Source organism: Engraulis encrasicolus, chromosome 12, assembly GCF_034702125.1.
Source record: "Engraulis encrasicolus isolate BLACKSEA-1 chromosome 12, IST_EnEncr_1.0, whole genome shotgun sequence".
Classification (NCBI taxonomy): Eukaryota; Metazoa; Chordata; class Actinopteri; order Clupeiformes; family Engraulidae; genus Engraulis; species Engraulis encrasicolus.
In genome coordinates this window covers 3900312-3927079 of record NC_085868.1, presented here as the reverse complement: position 1 = coordinate 3927079, position 26768 = coordinate 3900312, and the positions used below count along the sequence as shown (strand labels likewise).

Below are 26768 nucleotides of genomic sequence, written 5' to 3'. Positions count from 1 at the left end.
TAGGAAAGAGCTGTTAATATATCCATCTCGTCATGTAGGTCATTATATTTCACCGACAATCTGTAAATACTCTTTATGTGAGCAATAACACATCAACACACACCTTAAGTTGAGAATTAGCCTCATTTCCTTATGTCACTGTGCATAAAATAACTCTTTTTGTAATAATGTAATAATCTGATCACAGCTGAACAAAATGTACTTGACAATTGATTTTCCAATAAGGGCAAATGTCACTCACTGCCCTCAAGAATAAATCACTGGTAGACTTAAAGAAATAGGCCTATTTAGGCTACTTTTCAGTACAAAAAAGAATACATTTTTATTAATAAATCACACATTTGTAATGTTCTTAACACAAATTGTTAATGACAAAACGTAAGCAGTCAAGTAACTTACCTCTATCTCTGGTTTGCTGCTGTGTCTGCTGCTGCTGCCGCTGAGTGTCTCTGGAGTTCTCATGACCAAAACAGCCCATACTGCAATGGAACTTTGGTTGTTGTGACATCACAATAGGCTACATATCTGAATTGAACAAGCTGTCATGAATCAGTAGTCACCTTGCCTGGTTAACACCAGACCTAATCACAAGTGAGATTAGGTCTGGGGAGTTGCCTATTGTAAATTCCGTATGGGGCCGGAATACTTGGCTATTATGACACACTGCCCTGCTCTCTGATTGGGCAGAGAAACTGTTAAAGTCGGAATGCTTGGCCATTATGACACAGATCCCATGATCTTGTACGTTATGAGTCATCCTCGCCATACTGTCTTTCAGATCGAAACGATTGTGTAGAACTAAAGGCAGTATGGGAGTTCCCAGGCTAGTAGTCACCATGTGTCTGCTCTGAAATAGTAATATGAGAAATGTCAATGTTTTTTATCAGTGTATCAATGTATTAAATAAAATTCATGGTTACAATTTTGGATATCTGAAGATTACTCTGGAAGCTAAATCATTATGATGTCAGGGTTCCACGGCAACAAAATCCTCCATTGAGAATTGTTGGATTTCATATGTTAACTTAAACTATATGCATGAAAAGCCCTTTTTGAAGTAAGATACTTTGGCTATCACAACCTTCCTACCAGGTGTATGAATAGTTTCTTTCTTCCATCATAAATTCCACTGTAAAGTCTCATATGATATTGGGCCTACTTTTATCATGGCTGTAGGCCCAATTGAATACCTCTTTTCCAAAACACTATGACAGACATTTAAATACATTTTCTTCTTTTTTAAATATCTGATTTTAAGACAGCATCAGGAAAAATGGAACTCGGTTAATGTTAACTGATATTTCCATAATAAATTCAAACATTAAAACACTGATTTCAACTATTGGCCTATACATTTAATTAAACCCTTGTTCTTTTCAAATATATATTTTTGAAAAGGGATATGCAGAAGGCCTATAGTGTTTAGAGAAAGAGCTGTTAATATATCCATCCTGTCATGTAGGTAATTAATACAATTTACAGCCAATCTACGAATACTCTTTATGTGAATGATAACACATCAACACACCTTAAAGTTGATAATTAGTCTAATTTTCCTGTGTCACTAGGTATATTAGAACTCTTATTGTAATAATGCAATAATCTGATCACAGCTGAACTTGACAATTGTTTTTTTAAATAAGGACAAATGTCACTCACTGTCCTCAACAATAACTCACTGGTATACTTAAAGAAATAGGCCTATTTACTTTTCAGTACAAAAATTAATATATTTTTTATAATAAATCACACATCTAATTACACTCTATAATTGTTATAATGTTCTTTACATTTAACAATTGTTAGATTAATGACAAAATGTAAGCGGTCAAGTGACTTACCTCTATCTCTGGTCTGCTGCTGTGTAGAATGAGTGTCTTTGCAGTTCTCTCTGGCCAAGACTAGGCTCATACTGCAATGGAACTTTGGTTGTTGTGACATCACAATACGTATATGCATTGAACCAGCTGTCATGAATCAGTTAGTCGCCATTAGCCTGGGAACTCCCATACTGCCCTTAGTTCTACACAATTGTGATTAGGTCTGGTCTGGGGGTGGGTGGGTGCTTGAGGTCGAAATGGTGGGACATTTCATAGAAAATGTAATACTGCCATTCTGAGAATTGATCGTCGATGTCGGAATGGCGGTAGCCTATGTAACCGGTGTAGGCCCCTACTTGTGTGCACTTGTGATTTTAATCCCTGGTTAGCTTTGGAGATGGCTTTGTATTTCTTTATTTTGATGTTGGCAGTGAAGAGATGACAGGAATTGGGAGTTGGGAGAGCGGATGGGGAAATGAGACTGGAATGTAACCTGGATCCCTGACATGATAGGACAGTGCCCTAGCCATTTGAGCCATGGCCACGGCTGTTTTATACACTCGTCTTAGCAGCAGAGGCATGCTGCACTCATCTCATGTCTAGACTTTTCTCTCTGCTGCTGATTGGAATGGGCATTTGCAAACAGAGGCCCTTAATAGAGCCATAGAACACATGTATGGAGATAACCAGGAGAGACAGCTGCTGCTGTGGGTACTCCTCCAAAAGATGGTCACACTGCCCTCTGCAGGGGAGATGGCATAACCACAGCCTTTCCACTGCAGTTCCATCAGTGATGCAAGTTTCTCAAAGCACCAAATCAGTGCAACACTACCCCTCTGTGGCTAAAAGAGATATTACATCTAAAATACAATTAGTGGTAGTGAATGTGCATGCATACAGTACAGCTGTCTATTAGGCCATAATGTAACACAGCATGCTGTAATGTGAATGCAATAGGTTCACTCATTTCATCATACTTTATTTTTTAAGGAGACAAAGGATAATGATTCATGGTCATCGTTTCAACATCAATAGTAGCCTTACCTAATATGTTGATATGCTCACCATAGCAAACAAAAGAGGAGCATCACCAGCCTAATATGGCTACATTCAGCAATGCTCCAATTCAGCTTATGCCTATTATGGGTGTCATCTCTTGTGCTGTACTTTCAGAATAGCTGCTACGTAATATACTCACTTTAGGAACCTGAAGAGTCCATTTACCTTGCATGTGGCCCACTCTTTATCCGAGATGGACAAACATTAAGGCATGACGCGCAAATTGTTATTTGTTGTGTTTGTCCCACTATGCGGGTCCTCTCACACTCAGAGTAGGCTTAGTAGTAGCTGATGTGTGATACGGTGGAAAAACAATGTAGGCTATATGCTGGTGTGTGTTAATATGCTCACTAAAGAACCCATTGCTTGTTGACTGTGATCACCCGTTGGCACGTAGTGGCTCTGGTGCACAAAAGCAAGAGTGTTCTTGGAGCAACGTCACAGTTTTATTTTTATAAAAACAAACCAGCAGCAATAGGTGAAATATGAAATGGTACCAACTTCAAGTAACAAATAAAATAATCTAAGCCTAGGCTATTTACAACAATGTGGCAACAACGCCCCTGCGCGCCCGTTATACACATGCAACCTTTTAGAACTTTAGATACTCTTAGAATCTCTGCAATGACTGGCGTCACCTGAGCAAAAGCAAAAGAAAGCTCACAATTGCTTAAAAAAGGTCAGTAAACAGAAACGTGGCAGTAAACCATGCAAATGTGAACAGTGTGCGGGAGCTTTCTGGTGACCCAGGGGTTCCACTCATACGCACCTGACAAAGGTGTGCAAGAATTCTTCACTTACTAAGTTGTCACCTCAGCAACCACGTCCCAATATGCTGCTGTGACCATGATATACAGTCTCTCTGGTCATTGGCAGTGGCCTAAAGGGTACGGAGTTGGTCTGTCAGTGAGATTCCAACCTGCAACCCTCCTACCCTGTCATCTTTGTCTGAAATGCCCTTAAGGCAAGGTACCTGTAATCTCCCCACACACACATGCATGCACGCACACACGTGTAAGTATGTTTGCATTAGCCACAACCATACTAATACTATAACTAGGCTGCGTTTTCGCTGGGAAAACAGGCTACTATTTGTGTCAAGATCCAGTTAGATATTACCAAAACATTCTGACAGTGTCCCCTATCAATGTAGAAAGACGATACATATGACAAGTCCCATCTATGATGTTGTAAGTAACTATATATTTAGTTTTACAACAATCCAGGGTTTAAAACACAATGGATATGGATATCCATCTGAACAACACCCACAGTTTTCCGATGAACTTATTAGTGCAATGCCGTTACAGTTCATCTGAAATGTGCACAGATCATCTGTATGGTTCATTTTAGTTTGAGGAAAGCAAACATATAATTGCCTCCTATGCTGATTCGGTGAAGTTAGTGGGTAAAAAAATCTACAGAAACCAGATTGTTTTTGTCATTGATTTTATCTCTGCATGTTCAAAAAAGTAGAAACAACAAAAAATATTATTTACAGAATTTCAAATAAAAAAGTTAACATGAGTAAAAAAATAAATGTCTTCATCCAACATGCAGAAATGATTCAAACTAAATATCTCAATACATAGAAAGGGTTTAAACCCATATTAAAGCTAGAAAAGAATAATAATAATACTAATAATAATAAACAGGAAAAAATGAAGTCTTGACAAATCAAATTCATTTACTTTTCATAGAGGTCAAAGTTACAGAGTGTGGTGTAACTGAAACATCTGTCCCTCTCTGCCTCTGCCTGGTGAGACTACCAGTTGTTTCTGCGCCACCTTGTTCCTGCTTGTGTTTATTTGGCGCAGCTTCCCATTAGATTTCTCTGCCGTGTCACAGGAAGCCAGAGTTGTGGGTCGCAGGAAGTTAGGCTGCCGTTGTCGCTGACTTCACTTCCACCCGGAGCTCCTTCAGGAAGGTCACTCTGATAAACAAACACGACGAGGTCACATGAAGGTCGCGCGCTGGTCCTCCCGTCTCAGCTCAGGTCAGCGGGTACACAGCCTGTTACCAAAGAAAACAGTTGCCACGGTCAACGTTACGTAAACGTTGGTCTGTGTCTTGCGTGCGTGACACTGAATAACCTTCTACAGGAGGTATTTTTAACCATCATCAAACAATGACATTTACTTGCTACAGGGAATATAAGGAGCACAAATTCACGGACGGACACACACCGGATATAAGGAACACAAATTCACGGACATACACTACACACCCACACACGCCTGTCCCTGTTTTTTTACATGACAGATAAACATGCTCAATCATAAATGTCCATGTTTGTGTAACAGTGTGCATCCGTTTAATCTACACAACACATGGAACATACACATCCTGATGCAGTTGGTGTCCTTTTAAACCAGACATGTGGATGTGATCATGGAACGCCTCGCTGCAGAAACAGGATTAGACAAAGATTTGGGCACGGCAAGCAACTAAGACACAGACATATCCTTATATTCTTAGAAAGGTCCAGCCTGCAATTTTAATATTTGATTTCCATAATGTACATGTTTGCTGCCCATTCACAAATTGTATCATTTTTCAGTGCAATTTACTGCATATATGATGTTATATTTACTGATGTAACAGAATGTTTTCATTTATGAAATAATGGGTCTAAAAAAGTACAATACTCAATACTGTTAAAGATCAATATATATCAATACTGTTAAAAGTTCAGATGCTGCTGTCTTGATGGTAAATACCCACAGATACATATCCCGATTTTCATGGGTTAATATCCACATAACAGAACTGCACACTCACACACACAGACTCACTCACCGTTGGTGCGAGGCCTGTGTGTGTATGCGGGGGCCCGTCTGATGTGCCTTAGTGGCCCCAGTAGGCGTGGTGAAGAGTGGGCATTGAAGGCCGCCGTGAACCGCTGTGCCCTCTGGGACACCGCCAGGGCGAACAGGGACAAGCCGCCCGACGCAGGAGCATCCGATGGCGGACGGCTCTTGGCGGAATGGGGGCCTGTAGGGCCTGGGGGCCTGGCAGGTGGAGGGGCCTGGAGGGCTGGCTTGGAGAGGGGGGGAGAGGCTGGGGTAATGTCCACTGTGGGCTGCTGTGGTTCGTCTGATACGGAGGTGTTATCCACTGGGAAGAGGAGACGGGAGGATAGTTAAAGGCCAACTTCCGATAAAACTCAGTTTTACTCACTCCTTTCGAAGATCGGACGGTCACCCCAAGTTAAACTCACTTGCAAGGCTCTCATAGCGGTGCGTCAACTCTCCTGGCTGTGTTTCCCGGTGTTTCCCAATTTACATCAATAATGCAGAGAAACGAGCGAATCACGAAAGCCTTTCTGTGTTTCGTCACGTCGAAAGAAGGCGTTGCCCACAAAGGTTTATATCGACCCATTTATCTAAAAACATGTCGAGTAATTTTTTTCTGCTTGTTTTCAAAACAAGCAACGTCTGGTGGTCCGAAACATAGCTTAGCTTAGCTATCAGCTGGTTGCTACTCTCAGGTACACACACAGCACAAAGCCTCATACATAAAGCCTGCTCACTCCGGTTGCTCCGTGCCTACAGCTCGCCTAGGGGTCGCTGTCGAAAGAGCACAGCCCTGAATGGAGCCTGCACGCCTCCGTTGGCGCCCCTATAGTGCAGTACCATCCGGGGAAGTGGCGACTCTGTTTCCCATTACATTCTCTCCCAAGGCTGGAGGACTGAGCCAATCAGAGACGCGTTTCTTTGAGAGCAGGAGGAGTGAGCCAATCAGAGACGCATTTCCACGAGAAACACGGAACACTCTCTCGTTTCTCCACAAGCCACCTTGCCAGCTTGCAAAAACGTCTTGAAACAAAGCAACCAGAACGTTTTTTAAAACAGGACCAACGCGTAACACATTCAATAACAATTGGGAACACGGCAATATTAATTAAATTACGTTGAGAGGCGATCTTTAAGTCAAGTCAAGTCAAAAGTAAACTTTCTGTTATTGTCAAAAAGTAAACTTGCTGTTATTGTCAAAATACGACGCATCATGCAAGACAGAAATAACGTTTGACCAGATTCAAATGTGTAGTTAAATTGAAAATATTGATATAGACATTAACACTATTAAACACACACGCACACCAGTGTTAATTTCGTCAACCATGACTATGACTAAAATATTTCGTCAAAGCCCTTTTTTGATTTTCGTCATTTAGACTAAGACTAAGACTAAATTGGGAAGGCAATGACTAAAATATGACTAAGACTAAAATTGATTTTCGTCATTGTGACTAAGACTAAGACTAAAATTTAAAAAGCTGACTAAATTAACACTGGTGTTAAATAAAATAGAGAAAAAGAGAACCAGTGTGTGAAGAAGTTTCATTCTGCACAGTGTGATATATGTTAAAAAGAGAAGCCGTGTCCGGAGAAGGTTTATTCTGTACAGTCAATGATATATGTTAAAAAGAGAAGCAGTGTGTGTAGAAGTTCTATCATGTACAGTGTTGACTAAAATGACTAAAATGACTAAAAATTGACTAAGACTAAAATTGATTTTCGTCATTTAGACAAAGACTAAGACTAAATTGGGTAGGCCATGACTAAAATATGACTAAGACTAAAATAGATTTTCGTCATTGTAACTAAGACTACGACTAAATCAAAAAAAAGCTGACATAATTAACACACACGCACACAATGCCTGGGTACCTGCAGAGGTGCCCTGATGTCCTGGTGTGGTGGGGGATGGAGATAAGGCAGTGCCCTCAGACCAGAGCGTGGGTGGAGGCGGAGGAGGAAAATCTTCCTCTTCTGTCTCCTCCTCCTCCTCTTCCTCATCTTCATCTTCCTCTTCTTCTTCTTCTTCTTTCCCTCCTCCTCCACTCTCCCCCACCTCCTCTTCTTCGTCCCCATTCTCCGTACTCTCTTTCTCACTGCCATCAAATCCCTCATCTACCTCTTCTCGCTGTTCCACACGTTCCAAAGGTGCCTTGACCTCTGCAACAGCCTGCTCCATCCTGTCTTTCACAAGAATCTTCTTCTTCTCCTCCTGCTTGTGTTGTCCTCCTCGTTTGTCTTTGATTCCATCCCATTCATCCTCTTTCCTCTCCTTTGCCTTCCCTACAGTGGTCCCGCCTCCTCTTTTCACCCCCTCATCACTTCCCCTCCTCTCTCCATCCCCCTCCTCCTCTTCCTCCTCCTCCTCCTCCTCCTCCTCCTCTCCGCCATGTCTTCTGTGGTGGTGCCGTGCGGTGTCCATCACTGGTACTCTCTTCTGGAGCTCCTCCATGAGGGAGCTGTGCTGGGCCGAGCTCCGCTGCACCACTACCCACCACGGGGATGGCAGGCTGGGCCTGGCCTGGGTAAACAAGGGCCTGAGACACGCACGGGGCTTGGCTGTGGTTGTGGTGCTGGTGCTAGTGGTGTAGGTTGGCATGGACTCCTGTCCTGGCTTGGCTGTGTCAGTGGTAGGCATGGAATGCAGAGTCGAGTTTGTGGCTGTATTGGTGCTGGTCGGCTCTGAACTTTGCTGGGTTGTTTGGTCTGATGGCATGGAATTCTCAGTACTAGACTTGTGTCTTTTTGTGTATGTGGCGCGGCATTGAGAGATGGATTTGGTTCTGGGGTTGGCAGTTTTTGGGCTGGAGAACGGACTGGACTCAGGTGTGGCGGTGGCATCGGCGAGGCACTCCAGTGCTCTCCGTTCCTCCTCTCCCAAAGAGTCATCCTGCTCTGAGCGTCTACGATGTGGTCTTTCCAGACTTTGCCGCTGTGGAGAGGAGGCCCTCCCTCCAACACTCCCCTGTCCCAACAGAGAGCACCTGTGCTGGGGAGAGCTCCCCTCCACACTCCCATCGTCCAGGGAGCCACGGTGCTGCTGCTGGTGGTCCTTGAGCTTGGGGATGACGGTGAAGGTGGTCAGGCCTTCCCTGCTCTCACTGCGCAGCATTCGGCCGGACAGTGGGCCATGACTAGGGCTCCAAGCTGAAGCAGGACCCGAAGACTGCGGGGCACGACTGGGGCTGCCCAAGGGGCTGGAGGAAGAAGGCCCAAGAAGAGAGGCACGACTGGGGCTGGACAAGGCAGACTGGGGGACACGGATGGGACTTGACACCGATTGTGTGAGCCGACGGTTGAGGTTGGGCGAAAGTGAAGCTTGTGGGGCCCGGGAATTAAAAGGTGCCCTGGTGGGGCTAGATGATTCAGCCTGGGGGGTCTGGGCGGATGTTGCCCTGCTGGGGCTAGGGAGTGTGGAGCTAATGGCTGACGGTGTATGGGGGGAGGGTGGCTCATCCTGAGAACTGAGGGAGTGTGAGAGCCACCACACTCCTGACGGTTCGCACTCCGCTCGCCTGGTTTCACAGTCCGCACACACACAGAACTCGTCACATGGCCTAGGGGAAATGTGACAGGGTAATTTATTACACGCAATACAGGGCTTTTTACGCATGCACATGCTGCAAGTGAGCAAAAAAACTTTTTAATTAATTAAACTGCACAAAATCATGTTAGCAAGTGCAAGCTGTGTCTGTAGTCACTTCTGACAGCATTGTGGAAAACTTCTTTGCTTGCTTCCACTGACTGGTAGCAAAACAAACATAAGGCAGTGTGTGAATTTAACAATGGATTTTAGAAAGGTGTGCTGTGTAAGATGGTGGCCAGAGTAGATATTGCACTATGCTGCTCATTGAAACTGTGTTGCCAAATGTAATCTTTTCATGAATATTTACTAAATAAGCTAATATATACTAGTATGACCTAAGTCTAGTAATGAATACTTAGAACTCGATGGTGGTTTCATGGAAAGTATTCATGGAAAATTGACATTTCTGAGTGCATTATGTTTGTCAGGAACGGCCCCAGCTTATCTGAAGGACCTACTAACGCCTTATGTTACTGGAAGAGAACTGCGCTCATCCAGCACAAGCCGCCTGGCTCTGCCTTCCAGTCGCTCTAGGTACTCCCAGTCAAGATTGTTCTCCGTTGTGGTACCCAAGTGGTGGAACAGTCTCCCAGAGGCAGCAAGACTAAGCACATCTCTTGCAGCCTTCAAGAAACAACTAAAGACATTCCTCTTTCGAGAGAATCTACTAGACTAATGCTTGAACTGGCTTTGCCCCAGGGCAGACTCCTGACATGATGTTTAGTATAGTTTAGTTTAGTTTGTGTGTGTGTGTGTGCTTGTGTGTGTGTGTGTACTCTTTATTTACTCTTTATGATTTAAAAAAAAAAAAAAAAAAACTAACCCTCTTTGCAACTGCACTTGTTGTTCTGTATATCTCCTGTGCACTTTGTATTTGCTTGTGATGTTGGCTTGATTATGTCCTCTTTTGAAAGTCGCTTTGGTTATAAAGCATCTGCCAAATGCAATGTAATGTAATGTAATGTAACATTCTGGAAATAAACTACTAAAAATATTACACAGTGCACGTTAATTAGTGGCTCTGAACGTCAATGTCGGAATGGCGGTATATCGGGATGGCGGTTGCCCCCTGTGTGCAGAGGGCTTTCAAATCGTACTGTTGTCACTACTAGCTACTAGATGACTACATAATTAGCATCAGTATTCATACCGGTCACTGGTGTCCTGGTCGCTACACTGGCTGCCGGACTTCACGTGACTCACATCGGAGTGCACGAGTGCCGTGGTTGCGTATCCTGGCAATCGCTCCGGCTCCTCCATCCCACTTCCGGAAGAGGAGGATGTGGAGCGCCGCTCGTTAGGGTTAGGAACCCGTTGCTGCACGTTAAGGTCGTTAAGGGATGAAGACTTTTGCCTCCTGCCAATGCCTGTGGATGATTGGTCCCGTTCGTCAGCATCCTCTGGAAGCTCGTTCACCGGGTCCAAAGGGCTAGAGGGGTCTGTGGAGGTAAACACACAGTCTTGGCCTTGGATGTGCACGTGGGTGTGTGCGTTTGTCTCTAGGTCACATGTATGACACAAACATTCATAAAAACCTGCATCTTCTCACACTCTGCTCAACGCGCATGCGTGTGTGCATTGAGCAGAGTGTGAGAAGATGCATGAGTGTGAGAGGATGTGTGCACTAGCACATGCGAGCACACACACACGCACAACATGGCATCATGACAGAGCGTTAAGATGACACACTGATTTGAACAGACTATCTCGTGTGTCCACTACGCCTTTGCAAGTTAAGGCGTGCTCCACAACGCCCTGTGAACGGTTAGGTTTAGGGATGGTTTTGGTCTGGGCACAATTTAGCAAAAAATTAGCCAATCGCTTCTTGGCAAAAGTAAAGCAGCAGAAACATTGCTTTACTGACAGGTTAGGTTTAGGGAAAAACTTAGCAAACCTCGTCACGTGACAAAAGTGCATGAAAGTGCTTTACCTTTGCGTTTGAGGAGCACGCCTTAACTTCAAAAGGCGTCGCAATACCACGCCCGAATGCACTAGCATGCGATACATTCGCTAAAACATGTGGTCAGCCCCCCCCAAACACACACACACACACACACACACACACACACACTTAATTATAACAATATTTTGCAGAATCTAAATAGGCAGGTTTCTGTGTGGAATGTGAAGATGATGTGGCTTTAGCAAATGCAAGTGGAATATACTGCTCTCTTTCCGCAAAGGTCTGCTTACCTTAGTTTGAGGGATGCACACACATTGATTTCAGTGTGATTGATTCAGTTGATTACTACTGTATGAGGCAGTGAGGAGTTTATTGTTTTTTTCACATTCCACTGGAGTAAGTCACATAGACATCCATCATCAGTCACATAAAAACACATTAAAACTGGTGTGGCACTTAACAGTCATTTTGCTTGATTTCATATTCAACAATTAAAAACGGGTTTACAAAGAATTTCAGAAGACACAGATCACAGACACAGTCACATTTTATACTGAACAAACTAGGAGAAGTATGACGTGATAAAACAAAGTTAGAAAAACGACTAAAGCACAAAACCCATCTGACAATAGCCACCATTAGCATCTGTTCGCTTGTAGAATACCCTCTGGCAAATGTTTAGCCACTAGCGTCCTCAAAACACCACTGAATCAGAACCCTTGATGCTGGTCGGCAATCAAGTATTGTGACAATTTGGGCACTTTGCAGTTTGCTAGCTCAGAACAGGAAGCAGTTAGAGTTGATGATGAAGTTGATACTTCACACCAAGTGTGTAGAAAATGCAAAAAGTCATATCAAGTAGATGCTGATTAACATCTACGGAGAAACAAGCTTTTCTTGACAGTCACGGTGGTTGTTAAGTTTAAATAGCTCTAAACTCCACAGAATTCCGTCAGAAATTACGTCAGTCTTCCTGAGGTCCCGACCTGTCTTGAAGGCAGCATTAGTCCTACTGATGCTGAGAGGAATACACAAGTGTTGTGAATGTCATAACCACACCCATGGCTTTACAGTGGGTCATACTGAAGACCTCTACCTTTGACTTTGGCTTTAAGAGTGCTGAGCACTGCTTAGTGGCATTCTTCCAAAGAGGACACTGCACATCCTGATTCATCGTTTTCTTTGGCTAGTTACAGTGGATTCTTTGTTAGGGTCTGACAAGAAACCTGGACATTTCGCGAATTAGTTTTTGTGCTTTTCATGCAATATCCAGGAATTGTTTTATTTTATTTTTTTTCCAAGGGGGCATACTGTTTAAAACCGGGACAAATCAGGTAAAACCTGAAACAGGTGGCAACACCATCCCTGTGGGACTGCTCTGCTAGCAGGCTAAAGCTAAATCTGAAGTCAAGGACAGTTTAGTCCCAGTTCCTTTGCTATGAAAGAGGCTTACGGCAGAAGCTGCTTCTTGCACTGTAAGGTCAGTTTCTCAATCGGGCAAAAGGTAAAGGCTTGCAGGTATGTCTAGCCAGAGTCTAGCCAGAGGCATACAGGTATAACGATGGAAGACTTTTACAGACAGAAATAAACATAGACAAGTACATAGACGGGTATACACAAGATAACTAACACACGATAATGGCATACATTTAAAAGGAAGCACAGACATAAGGCGCAGACAAAAGACAAATGTGATTGTGATGGAAAGTAAAAGAATGACAGTGGTGTAAAAGGCATCTCTCAAAAGAGAGCTGGACACAAAATGGAAGATGTGACACAGACAGCGGTAGAGGAGAGGACAGGAGAAGAAAAAGGAAGGACACGAGTGGAGGAGGGTGAGGGAAGAGGTGGAGGATGAAGGAAGGGCAGAGGAAAGAGGGAGTCAACTGGTGAAAGAGGAGGATGATGCAGGAAGAAGGAAGAGAAGAAGAAATGGAGCTAGGACAGCAGAGGGCAGGAGTAGGAGTATGAGGGGAGGATGTAGGAGAGAAGGCAGAAGGAGCAGATACGTAGGTGTGTGTGTGTGGGGTGGGGGGGGTACAAAGGGAGGGAAGTGGAGGCAGGTGCGGTAGGGATGGTAGTAGGGAGCCGGGGGTCTCTCCTCTGTCCTCTCTCATTCTGCCTCTGCGGGGGGCTCACACTCTAGACCGAAGAAGAGCAAAACAAGACAAGGGAGAGGAAAAATCAGGAGGAAGGATACAGTACAGGACAGGGAGGGGGAAGAGGGGGGCGGGGGAGAGAAGGACAGGAGTTTGTCTAGGGCAGTGTTTCTCAAAGTGTTTTTAGACTGACAAATACAGTACTTCACCCCCACCCCGACTTTAACAGCCCCTTCCCCCACACGACTTGGTGCAGCATCACATATCTACATGAGTATAGCATGCATTTTCACATATTGATCATGCATACATCTGAAACCTGACACAAAGGATATTTTAACACAGCTGTTAACTCCACTACTGTGAGAAACACTGGACTAAACATGGTGCATGGAGGGGACATAAAACACTGGACAGACGCACACAGACACACACGGCTTCTCCCCATCAGTGATCCTATAAGGACGGTACAATTCCAACCATCTACCAGTCGCTCCTTGTTATACGAAGAGCTAATCTGACAACCACTGGCAGCATAACTGACATTATGCTTCCACCGCAGGTCATTTTTATATTGTTACTATAGCAACGGCTGCAGAGGACGTCAGCAGATAGCAGCTTTAGAGGTTATTTTATTTTAAAATACATTGCCAAAGTCATTGCCAAAGTAAAACATTTTTTTCGCCTATCATCCTGTCAAGATCCAACTCAGGCAGCCTGTCCCAAAGCAGTGAATCTGGCAAGATGGAGCCCAAATACAACGCTTAACCTCCCTATCACCACAGGACCATACATCAATGCTAATACACTCAGAGGCAATATATTGATAATTAGAAATAAACGGTAACAATATTTCATCATATATTTTGAATATCTATTTACCATAATTGACGGCAAAGGGCTGAACTGAGGCCCAAGGCACCCTTGGTATGTAGATACACAAAAGCACATGTTGTGAGTACTATCATGTAACATGTACTACAGTGGCTGTACCGATTGACTAAATGCACTATACACTCGCCTCCAAAAGAGTTGTCGCCTATCCATCTGTTTGGAATAACAGCTAATAACCTGATTTTCAATTAATCACTTGGCTTCAGAAGTCACTCATATGAAAGCTACAACCCTCTCGAATGAAAATGAATGTACAAAAATAAATTTCATGCACCAAAGAAAGATTGACCCTTCAATGAACACAGACAGGGCAGATTTTGACAAGACAAAAGTTTTGTCGCCTATCGAACATAATGTGAAAATGAGCAGATAAGTCACTTCAAAACACTTCAAATACGCAGATCGGGTGTCATACTTAATCACTGATTCACTCACACCTCCCCAGAAAATCAACTTTGGCCTTAGGTGTATGTTTAGGGTCATTGTAATCATGGAAAGCAACACAATGAAAATCAATGGAGTTCAATGAGAGATGGTGACATATTTGCTATTCGTAGAGCAATACATTTTTAACTTCATGATGTAATCAATGATAAAAGCCCTCACACACCAGCAGCATGCATGCAGCTCCACATAAGAGCTGTATCCCTCCCATGTTTGACTTTAGGCAACATGTATTGTTTCCAAATTCTTCACCTTTAACACCAAAGAAGTCTCTCCCACTGCCCTGTCTAAAAAAAGCCAGCCAAGAGTATGTCAGGCCTAATTCTGACAAAAATGAAGGCTAATGGGACTCATACTCTGAAGTCAAGATCCCAAGATCAACCATTTTAGAACTGATAGCATGAAAACTATATGGTGTTGGAGATGACAAATATGAAAAAAGATAAATGGTGCATAAAGTGAAACATGGTACAGATACAGCTCTTATGCATGCTGCAGGTGTTTGAGGGCTTTTATCATTGATTAAATCATGAAGTTAAACATGTATTGCTCTACGAATAGCGAATATGTCACCATCTCTCATTGAACTCCATTGATTTTCATTGTGTTGCTTTCCATGATTACAATGACCCTAAACATACACCTAAGGCCAAAGTTGATTTTCTGGAGAGGTGAGAGTGATTCAGTGATTAAGTATGACACCCAATCTGCGTATTTGAAGTGTTTTGAAGTGACTTATCTGCTCATTTTCACATTATGTTCGATAGGCGACAAAACTTTTGTCTTGTGAAAATCTGCCCTGTCTGTGTTCAATAAAGGGTCAATCTTTCTTTGGTGCATGAAATTTATTTTTGTACATACATTTTCATTCGGGAGGGTTGTAGCTTTCATATGAGTGACTACTGAAGCCAAGTGATTAATTGAAAGTCAGGTTATTAGCTGTTATTCCAAATAGATGGATAGGCGACAACTCTTTTGGAGGCGAGTGCAATTTAAGGCTCCTTAAAAATAAGTGTCACCAAATAACCCAAAGAGATTACCTGCATACCGTGCATTAACCAGAGAGTAAAGAATAATTAATTCTTCCCTCTCCATCTTAACCTCCATATAATGAATTGTTACATACATATCTAGATATCCAATGTCCTGGAATAACCCTGATTACGAGACTCTTGCCATGGTAGCAACACAGGCTATGAACTCTTCCATTTCCTCTCCAAATAGGAAGTTATCTCACCAATTTGTCAGGACATTTGAAAGGGAACTGCCTTCTGGCTGAGCTATTTTAAATTCGCTATCAAAATATTTTTCGGGCAAAGTGACTGGCGGTCCTGTGAATGTAAACACGGAGCCTTCATGGTGAGGCCGTTACGACTGCACACCATTGTCAAAATCCAAACTCACATTTAGATTGTTTGCCGTCTGCACACATTATTTATTTTACAGTTGTTTACATTTTATACCTACGTAGATAAATAAAAAGATGAAACGAGACATTCTCCCATCTATGCCAAACAACCTGCAGCAGCCAATAAAGCACTCAGCTATTCCCAGGAGGACATTTTTTTCCCCAAGGAGAGCAAAGCCACAGGATGGCTAAACTCTGCTTCTGATTGGTCGAGCTTCAAGATAACCTGCTGATTTGAACTGGCTATCGCATGTGTGCACTACAGCGTTGCAAGTTAACACGTAGCTCCTCAAAGCCCTGCGACAGGTTAGGTATTTGAAAAAAACGCTTTAAAAGGGTAACTTCCTTGTTGTGATAATGCACTGTATGAATACATTTTATGTTGGATTGTATTGTAATATATTGTAGTAATGGTTTCCCAGTTCCTCTGCTCCATACCCTCTGTGAAATTGGCTAGGAGTAACCTTAGTAAGGACCATTTTGCTACATAATAGATAATGCAGTTAAAGGACTCAGTTGAGAGCCGGAAATAATAGGACTTACTTTGGAGGGGGCGGCATGTGTGTGTGAGTGTGTGTGAGTGTGTATGTGCATGAATAAGTGCGCGCATATGCATGCATGCACACGTGTACCTGGGGAGGGGGGAGATAATCAGTCTGTGGTCTGACCTTTGTAAGGTGGGTGGGGGTCAAATGCTAACATAGCCAAGCGCTTTACGCTAGTGCTGTGCTTGCTAGGTTGGGAGGGGTCAAATGCTAACATGGCTTAGAGCCTTAGAGCGCTACGCCTGCCATGCCTCTACACCGGCACAACTGAAGTTGCGTCAGTACACACAAACACTCCCAACAGGCGATAATCAAACTACATAAGGCAATGACTTTGGGAGCAGGGTCTATGGTGTGGGATGTGTCAGTGAGTGCTGATATAGGGAGTGACCTGTGGTGCTGTTTGTGTGTGTGTGTGTTGCTACACAACCTCACCTGTGGTGCTAGCTGGGGGGATCGAGACAGGTGGAGGGGGGGCCCGGCGCTTAGTTCTCCTCAGAGTCGACTCCGCTGAGGATGTAGCGCTGGTCTACACACACACACAGATACACACACAGACACACAGACACACACACCAAGTTAGTTAGTCTGCTGTTGAGAGTGATCTCATGATCTTGTGGTCTCGTGACAACGTCACAAGACATCTTTGACAACAGAAGTTTAATTCCATATCTCGCAAAAGCGCGGTTTGAAGGTCATTTTCTCATTTGCAATCGGGATGTTGAAAGGGGACAATTCCCGCCAAAATTCTTGTGCCCTGGCTAACAGCGGACGGGAGTTTGGATAATGGTATTGGCTCAGGATAATGCTGCAGGAACCATCATAGCAGTTTGATTTCCATATGACCCCAAGGATTCTCCATTCCCAGTATCATTTACTCAAGACACCCAGACACACCCACACCCACACCCACACCCACACCCACACACACACACACGCGTGTGTGTGTTGAGGGTGCTAAAGCTGGAGTTGAGGTGTGGGTGAGGGGAGCATATTGTATATTATACGCTGTACACACACAAACACAAATACTCACGGCGGTGTGTGTGTTGAGGGTGGAGAGGCTGGAGTTGAGGTGTGCAGGGAGGCTGTGCGAGTTGAGGAGGTTGGGGAGGGGGGGCATGGGGGCTCTCCTCTTCTTGCTAGGCCGGCCGGGGTGGGACTGGGCCGGCTGAGTCGTTCGGAAGCTCAGAAGGCCCAAACTTAGGGTCCGCCGCTTCTGGTGGGGCGGCGAGTTGGGGGCACTCGAAGACACATTCTGGGGAGCGGGAGTATAGGAAGAGATGCGCAGAGATGGAGAGGGAAAGAGGAGGCGATACAAAGGATGGCATGGAATTAAATATGCAGATACAGGGAGAGTAGAGATGCAGGGAAATGGAGAGATACAGGGAGAAAAGGATAGAGGGGAGAAGGAAATCGGTGAGGACATTGTGTTGTGGTAGCCTAGCGAGCTAAGCCCCTACAGCTGAAAGCTGACAGCGGCCACTAGAGGCGTCTAGATTTCTAGGCCAATGTTGTGGCATTCCAGACATTAAACACATAGGGCCTACTTAGAGAAATTTGCAAGGCAACGCACTCAACAAACATGCTGAACAGAAGGACAGACATAGGACTCATTGAAACACCCACAGGCGCACACACCCACATCAGCACACACCCACACCTGCACACACACACACCTGTGTGGATTTCTTCTTGCGTATCCTGAAGATGCTGAGGAAGCCTTTGCTCTCCTTTCTCTCCTTCTTCTCAGGAGCAACTGGCTGCAGATTCTCCTTGGACCCTACACACACACACACACACACACACACACACACACACACACACACACACACACACACACACACACACACACACACACACACACACACACACACACACACACACACACACACACACACACACACACACACACACACACACACACACACGAAATGCAGACACGCCAGGTAAGACACAAGGCCTGCCTGGGACTAAAGGTACATATCTGGGAAAAAAGACTGACTATCTCACTCACTCACTCACTCACTGTCACATGGGAGATTTCATTTGGTAGGTCTCGTAGGGGAGAGCTCTGACTTGCAGGAGTTTAGATGGCTCTAATTCACATAATGCAGGACAACAAGACTTCATTCTGACAAGCTCTCTCACACATCGGGGAGGGTTCATTCTGATTAATTCTCTGTTTCATATGGGACTTTTCATTCTGACAACCTCTGTCTCACAATGGACTGTTCATTCTGACTTGCTTTCTGCCTCATGGGGAAGTGTTTATCTCGAAAAGCTCTCCGTCTCCGTCCTGACTAGCGGTAGTTCATGGAGGAGAAAGTGGTCATTCCAACTAGCATTAGCTTGCAGGGGAGAGTTGTTCTAACTAGCTAACTACTTTTAGACTTCTGACTAGCAGTAGTTCCCACATGAGAGAGTTCATTCTGACTACCACCATTTCATAGGAGCGATAGTTTATTCGGACTACCACTATCTCATAGAGGGGAGAGTTCATTCTGACTAGCAGTATATCAGACTTACCTTCAGTGTCCGCCGTGACCACCACTTCTGGAGGAGTAAGGATGACTGTCAGAGAGAACAACACATCACAATATGAGAGCCTGACCATTACACACAATCTACTGGTCTGTCTTCTCTCTCCTACAGGCACACCTCTGGTGTATTTGACAAGCAAACAGCACACAGAAATAAACATACACAAGATTACCAAAAGATTTCGCCAACCTGCCTTGACTGCAAAAGGTGAACTGATATTATATTGAATCCTATGGGTTAGGAAGGGGATGGCAGGTACTGTAAGCTCCCATATTAGTCAAGGCAGGTTAGCACAGGTTAGTACTTTTGGTAATGTAGTGTACACACACACACACACACACACACAACACACACGCACGTGTACGCACGCACACACACACACACACACACACACACACACCTCGGGTGTCCTTGGCGAAGAGCTCCCTGATGCCGTAGTCGTTGAGCGTCTTGTCGAAGTCAAGCGGCTCCTCCGATTCGCTGTTGAGGAAGAGGAGGGTGTGTTCCGGGGGGAACTCGCACCTATCACAGATGGCCGGCAGCAGCTCCCGCAGCGCCACCTTGGGGCTGACACGCACCACTGCACGATGTGACTTCCTGTAGAAGATCAGCAGCCGCACAGACACCTGGGAAATGGAGTTCATACCGTATATGGTCAGAGCTCTCATAGGGCACACACAGGTGACGGGTATGCACACAACACACAGACCTGGAAAATCCATATTGAAAAAAAGCACATAGGACCATAGAGGTAGAAAATAACACTAGAGAGGACCCCGCCCCCCTTTTACGGCAATCTGTAGCGGCCATTATCTGTAGGTAGATCAGAGAAATGGAAATTAACGGAGAACGAGGCTCACCTCTGTCAAAAATGGCTTAATCATGTGAAAATGTCCATCAACACACTATACAAGGACAATAGTTGAAGTGTGTTGCTAACTATGTTCATAAAATATATTATTTGATTTTTAAATGTATTTTATCGACTCATATGATTTCAGTAGATATGTAGCCTGACATTTCAAATCTGGTCTTTGATTAAAGTGTTACTTTATATTTACACAGTTTTAGTTAATTTCTTGACAGGTGTGGGCGTGTTCTCCATTGACTTGCATTGCCTGAAAGTACCTACACTACCTACGGAAGTTGGGAAGCTCCAGCTGCCATTTCCCAGTGCTGTCGCAAATTGCTGTGTCCTCTCTAGTGTTATTTTCTACCTCTATGACCGTATATGGTCAGAGCTCTCATAGGGCACACATAGGTGACGGGTATGCACACAACACACAGACCTGGAAAATCCATATTGAAAAAAAAGCACATAGGACACACACACACACACACACACACACACACACACACACACACACACACACACACACACACACACACACACACACACACACACACACACACACACACACACACACACACACACACACACACACACACACACAGGTAAGGAGTTCATATACATGTAGGAGCAGTACTCTCATAGGACACACACAGGTATGCACATTGACAACTGGGGGTATTCCAAGAACATGGTTAAGTGATAAACTTGACCACTAAGTTAACCTACATGAAGTGGTAAGCCTGTTCATATATATTTAGCCCACAAGTGTCATTTAGTGAAGAAAACGTGAACCCCAGGCTCTTCTAGTAGAGGATTTAGCACTACCACAAGGTTGACTTAACCTGGTTTATTACTGAGCCAGGTTCTTGGAATTATACCGTCCTGGAAAACGGAATGGATGAAAACCATGTTTGAGATGCCACACTCTGTGCATATCCGTGCAGCACACAAGTGCAATGCGCAATCACAATGCAATCTGGTTAGAAAATTCTAAATTCATTCACAGTGAGCTTGTGTGCTGCGCAGATGTGTGCAGAATGTGTAGTCAAGAATGTGTCCATTGTTGGGGGCGCTGTGAGTCGCAGCGCAGTAAGCCCCCCACATTTGGGCTTACATTGCCCACGGGGACCCTGGTTCGAGTCCGGCCGGGGTCATTTCCCAGCCCTGCCCCATCTCTCTCTACCAATCATTTCAAGGTCAAGGCCTCTCACACGTGCGCACACACACACCTTAATATATATTAATAATACCTTGAGTTGTAACACATCTACACATGCAGCAACACACACAAGTACACACCAACTACTTACCCTTCACATCTACATGTATACATTTCTTAGCACAGGGCACACATATCACAAACACAAACGCTATATACCTCCTTTTGTATAAATAAAGGAGTCTTGCACAACATTGAAAGGGTCTGTTCACTCAGTGTTCTATGGACGAAGGCAGCACCTGTGTCACCTATGCTGGATACTGACCAGAATTGGGTACATTTTTGTCCCTTTTTTTAAGAGAATCCACAGATCTGTAAGCCACGCACACACATTGTTTTTAGATTGACATTTCAGTATTTTGGATGAATAACACATCTCCATGTACCAGGTGTAAAAGACCAGCCTATTTCAACTACAATAGCCGCCACACATACATACATACAAACTCACGCACACACGCGCACACACACACACCACTTCTTACCTCGGGCACGTAGGGATCCCTTTTCTTCCTGGGCTGATAATCATCCCCCCTGTGTTTAAGCACCACCCTCTCGGCCTCCAATGAGCCAATCAGAGAGTTGGGTTTGAACTTGATGAGGTTCTGATTGGCTGAGATGAGTTCCATGGCGTGCTCTGAGGGGTTTAAGTGGTGTTCGGCACACAGCGCCACGAGCATGTCCATCACTGGTTTACTGAGGAAGCAAAACAAGGTGAGGCAATGTCATCTGTCACTATCCTACTCTGGCAAGTCAGACCATAACATAAAAAGTACAGTCCAGAGGGCTATAAGAAGCTTGTTGAGGAGTACATGACAATTAGAAGAGTGTATGTGTGTGTGTGTGTGTGTGTGTGTGTGTGTGTGTGTGTGTGTGTGTGTGTGTGTATGTGCCTGCTCCGAAGTGTTGAGGTGGTGCTAAGCACACAGTTCCACTAGCACAGGGGTGGGGAACCTATTATATGTCGAGAGGCCTGTTTGCGTTCCTTGAGCCTGTCTTATCCAGCCCCCGATATCATTTTAATGTTATGCAGCTTCACATGAAATATGACATATTTTGTAAATGAATCCTAGAAAATGCATTTGCAATACAATTAATTTATATCCAGGGGACCTAGAGATTGTGTGGTCTGTTTTAAATGTGGCTGCCTTCAATATAGGCCTAAAGTGCAGGGGGAAATCCTGGTTTGTGTTCATAGTACGGCCCTCGGAGGACTTTTACGGCTCTCGGATGAATTTGAAGTGGCCCTTCGAATGAAAAAGGTTCCCCACCCCTGCACTAGCACGTCCATGGCACACGCACTCACGCGTGCAGACAAACACACGCACACCCTTCCCTTGTCACTCCCTGGGGTCTCCACCAGAAAGCTGGCACCACCCAAATAAACTTCCTCTTTCAGAAGCCACTCAGACGAATCAATGGCACAACATGAGGCCTTTCAGTGCTAGTTCCTGCTCACACGCGCACACTTAAGCTCAGTGGCACTGCACATGTGTACACCCATACCAAAGGTTTACTGTGACTGGGAAGTTGCGTGTTGGAGCCCTGAGTGGTGAACTGGCACAACATGACATGACAGTCACATGTCAGCGCAGTGTGTGTGTGTGTGTGTGTGTGTGTGTGTGTGTGTGTGTGTGTGTGTGTGTGTGTGTGTGTGTGTGTGTGTGTGTGTGTGTGTGTTTGTCTCACCTCCCATATACAGTAGTGACCTCCTCAGTGCCATCGGGAAGAACCACCGTCAGAGAGAGCTCTTCCTCCTGCTCCTCCTCCGTCTCCTCCTCTTGCTCCAGCATCTCTTCACACACCTCCATGGCACACTGCTTTGAGTCGGTGTGTGTGTGTGTGTGTGTGTGTCAGGGAGATTGTCAGTGATAATTGATCCTCCTGCAAAGAACATGACATAATAATCATAATGATAAACCTCTGCAATCTGGCCCCACCGTGGCTCTAACGGTAGCTGCTACGCCGGCGACCCATGTTCGATTCCAGCCCGGGTCCTTTGTCAATCCTTTCCCATCTCTCTCTCTCTCCCCACTCATTTCCTGTCTCTCAACCATCCTGTCGCAAATAGTCTTAAAAATACCAAAAAATATGTCGCTGAGGCTCAGCATAGCCAAGCTATGCCATGGGACTCCGGTTTGAATCTGGTCATGGTCACATGTTTCAACCCAGCCCCACCTCTCTCCCCATCACTTTTCCAATCATACCATCAGCTGTCCCATCATCAATAAAAGAAGGCACAAGATGATTAAGGGGGAAAAAACCTCAAAGCATTTAAAATATATATAGGCCTATAGAAATTATTAAATTCAAACATGCGCACACACACACACACACACACACACACACACACACACACACAGTCACACACACACACACACACACACACACATTTGTAGAAAGGTCATGTGGCCTCTACACCATGCAGACTGGTTACTATTGTTTATAAGCTGCTTTCTAGCAAAAATCTACACATCAATTGCGATCACCTTTAGTATGTATACCGTCAGTGTGAGCTCTAAATTATGATCATGATATGAAACATCTATAGACCAATGAAGGAACCATCTGATGGAATCATTTCACAGATCAACATCGATTAGCCAAAATAATGTGGTGGCTATGGTGATGATTTCAATTTCCCTGTCTCCCAGCATCCTTCATTAAAGTAGGCCTACCCAAAGCAGCAACCTTTTGGAACACTGACCAGCCAACAACAACAGTCAGTAAGGTCGTTCAAAACATCATTCTCATTAAGATAGAAAGAGGCACCAGACAGCAATTAATAAACAGTTACTCACAGAAACCCCACGAACTCAAAGATGACAAGTGATCTTCATAGGCCTAGGCTAGCCAATTCCCACAGTCTGTTCCCTGACAATCGCCTTATTTGATAAAGTTTAAGTAAGACCTCAAGTGTCAGTAAAACTCCCGTTTGAGGCATGCAAAACAGCCAACAGTTGTTATTTTCCAGGCCAACGCCCGCGATGAGTTCTGTTGAGCAACAGTGCGTTCAGGGGCGCTAGCAACTGAGCAGAGCGTGGAAAAGACAACACTCTCACTGCTCCCTGCAAATCATCACACACACACACCTTTCCTGTTTGCCACAAATATCGACAGCAAACTGTATGCTACTGCTTCTAAACTACAAAGGTTGCAGGGTCGGTTCAGCTCGTGACGGCAGGTTGGCAGCGCGCGACACAGGCGTGGATGGAATGTGACACATTCTGCGCAACTATGGCACGCGCCCGGGGAATGCACCTGTTCGCAATGAAGCGGCGAAGTGGTAATCAAGAGCCGCTCGGCCCTGTCCTGTCGAGTAGAACTACTATTAATTTCCATTATCCTAACTCCCCTCGACCTCTGCGTGTGCCTCGCACTTCGCGGACGTCCCGCCTCCATGGAGAAAACAACAATGTTTCTCCCGCTGTCAGCCTAGCCACAACAACTTTAGGGAGACTTTTTAACATCCGGGCTGCAAATGAGAAAATGCCCTTTAAATTTCACATTTCGGAGATATGAAATGCGACGTCATGACGGGACCACAAGCATCAAGGAAGGATGGAAGTGTGGATGATGGAAAGAACAGAAAGACTTGAGCTATCGCTGGCTTTTGTCAACATCAACATATCGTGACACGATCAAACCTAGCATTTAGATGTGATTATAAAAAGTAGGGGCCTACGGAAACAGCTCTGTCATTAGACTACTCATGTAGGCTACTGTCAACTGGAGCCACTACGTTGACCAGCCTACGTTATGATGTCAACGTCCTTTAGAAGTAGGCCAACCAACCTAGAGACAATAAAAGTAACCATGTTGAATCATTGGCCTGGCAAGTGGTGAATATTAGGCTACCTACTTACAAGGGCACATACAGGCTAGACTATACAGGGTCTCCCTTGTAGCATGTCTATTAGGCTACTTAATGAGGGTAGCCTATGGGGGGCTTGCAGGGTGATGTCAACAAGTGTGGTGTAATCTAATTTGGTGTCTGGAGATGCCAGTCGTCTGAGGCAGGAGGGTTGGTGAGTTAGTCCCCTGCAGTGACCCCCATGTGTGAGTGTGTGTGAGGTAAAGGGGGGGATTCCTCAGCTGACCTAATGCTGTTCTGAATGTGCCAGCTACCAGGTCTTCAGCACACTACACTACAACACAGGATTATCAACGCACGGGACATTCGCCAAACAAACATCTCTCTGAAAGCCAAGGGCATGGTACATTATAGGGTGCGCCTGCTTTTCTGCAGAAAGAGAGAGAGAAGGGGGGGTCCTTACCTGTCTTAGCGCAGTCCTTACCTGTTTGCTAGTAGTATTCTGGCATCCTCATGTCCCTGGTTAAAGTCCCAACATTGTCATTTCTGCCATTTGAGAGCGAAAGCGCAAAGGACAGAAAAGGCACACACCCTCACATACACTCTCCGTTGAGGAGCTAAAAACTAACACACACACACTTCAGGGGGCTTATGACACACACGGACACACAGAAGACAAGGCCAGTTAATCCTTCTGATCAGCCTGCATGCACACACACACACACACACACATTGCACACACAGCTTATGGCCAAGTCCAGCCCAGAGGGAGGGGAAAATCTCTCTCTGTCTCTCTCTCTCTCTCTATCTCTATCTTACTCTCTCTCTCTCTCTCTCTCTCTCTCTCTCTCTCTCTCTCTCTCTCTCTCTCTCTCTCTCTCTCTCTCTCTCTCTCTCTCTGTCTCTCCCCCCCCCGTATGTGTGTGTGCATGCGTGCACAGTCTATGCACATAGGTTAATAGGCTTGTGCGTGCGTTTTCATGAATGCCTGTTGAACGGTTGTCTCTTCCTCCGTCAGTGCAATAAGTCCTCTTCTAGTCTCCCTTCCCGAGTGTCATCCCCTTAGCGTCAGTACATCTCTTTATTTCTGTCTCTTGTCATGTCATATATCTTGCACAGTATATCAGCTGTTATGTTGGCCACCGTGCTGTATGCATTTTGAATTTTAAATGAATGCCCGAAACTGGCTTTACACAGGTCGACAGTGAGATGGAGCAGGTCGGAGCAAGCACAAAGGAAAGGATATAAGTCTGGGGTGCCGATTTGGACCTCATGCAATGCGATGCACTTTCTTTAGTCCACTGTTGCTCATCATGTGACTGAATCCCTGAGTTGTGCACGAAACTAACTGCGCACAACTCAACCACTGATTGTTGGAAACCGCTGTCGGTCAAAAAATTAGGTCACGTGGTTGGCTGCCAGTATCTTGCCCCTCCTCACAACATCGTGTTTACAAACATTTTGAACCCATGTATGTCTCTCTGCGGAGAGTGTGTGTGTGTGTGTGTGTGTGTGTGTGTGTGTGTGTGTGTGTGTGTGTGTGTGTGTGTGTGTGTGTGTGTGTTTGTGCATGGACTGGGCCAGTGTTTTTGTTTCTATTTGTAAGTACACTGATATCTCAGAGAGAGAGAGAGAGAGAGAGAGAGAGAGAGAGAGAGAGAGAGAGTGTGTGTGTGTGTGTGTGTGTGTGTGTGTGTGTGTGTGTGTGTGTGTGTGTGACTGGGCCAGTGTGTCGTCTCCTGAGAAGCTTCCTGAAGCTCGTTCTTCATCAGCCAATCA

The 26768-nt window shown here is 44.8% G+C and overlaps 1 protein-coding gene across 3 annotated transcripts; it reads right to left on the bottom strand.

Annotated features, from left to right (window-relative positions):
• Positions 1-4142: 4142 nt before the first annotated feature.
• LOC134459211 (apoptotic chromatin condensation inducer in the nucleus-like) lies at positions 4143-24356 on the bottom strand. 3 transcript variants are annotated; one of them, XM_063211511.1, is made up of 12 exons: positions 24268-24356; positions 22865-23059; positions 21661-21871; positions 19504-19729; positions 19089-19133; positions 18239-18342; positions 17596-17817; positions 16995-17088; positions 10417-10705; positions 7553-9237; positions 5679-5996; positions 4143-4892 (listed from the first exon to the last, which is right to left on the bottom strand). In XM_063211511.1, the coding sequence occupies exons 2-12, from the start codon at positions 22984-22986 to the stop codon at positions 4867-4869; spliced, it is 3342 nt and encodes a 1113-aa protein (XP_063067581.1). In that variant the 5' UTR covers positions 22987-23059; positions 24268-24356; the 3' UTR covers positions 4143-4866. The 3 variants fall into 3 exon arrangements, with proteins under 3 accessions (XP_063067581.1, XP_063067580.1, XP_063067579.1); XM_063211510.1 differs by lacking the exon at positions 24268-24356 and adding an exon at positions 23977-24242; XM_063211509.1 differs by lacking the exon at positions 24268-24356 and adding an exon at positions 23116-23337 and having other exon boundaries at positions 22865-22995.
• Between the last annotated feature and the right edge of the window lie 2412 nt (positions 24357-26768).

Excerpts from the sequence above, each read along its gene's own strand:
- LOC134459211 (XM_063211509.1), bottom strand. The coding sequence starts at position 23,286 with ATGCTGAGCCTCAGCGACATATTTTTTGGTATTTTTAAGACTATTTGC. Across the intron at positions 22,996-23,115 it reads CAGCTACCGTTAGAGCCACG|CAGTGTGCCATGGAGGTGTG; the intron begins GTGGGGCCAGAT and ends ACCGACTCAAAG. Across the intron at positions 9,238-10,416 it reads GACCAGGACACCAGTGACCG|GCCATGTGACGAGTTCTGTG; the intron begins GTATGAATACTG and ends CATTTCCCCTAG.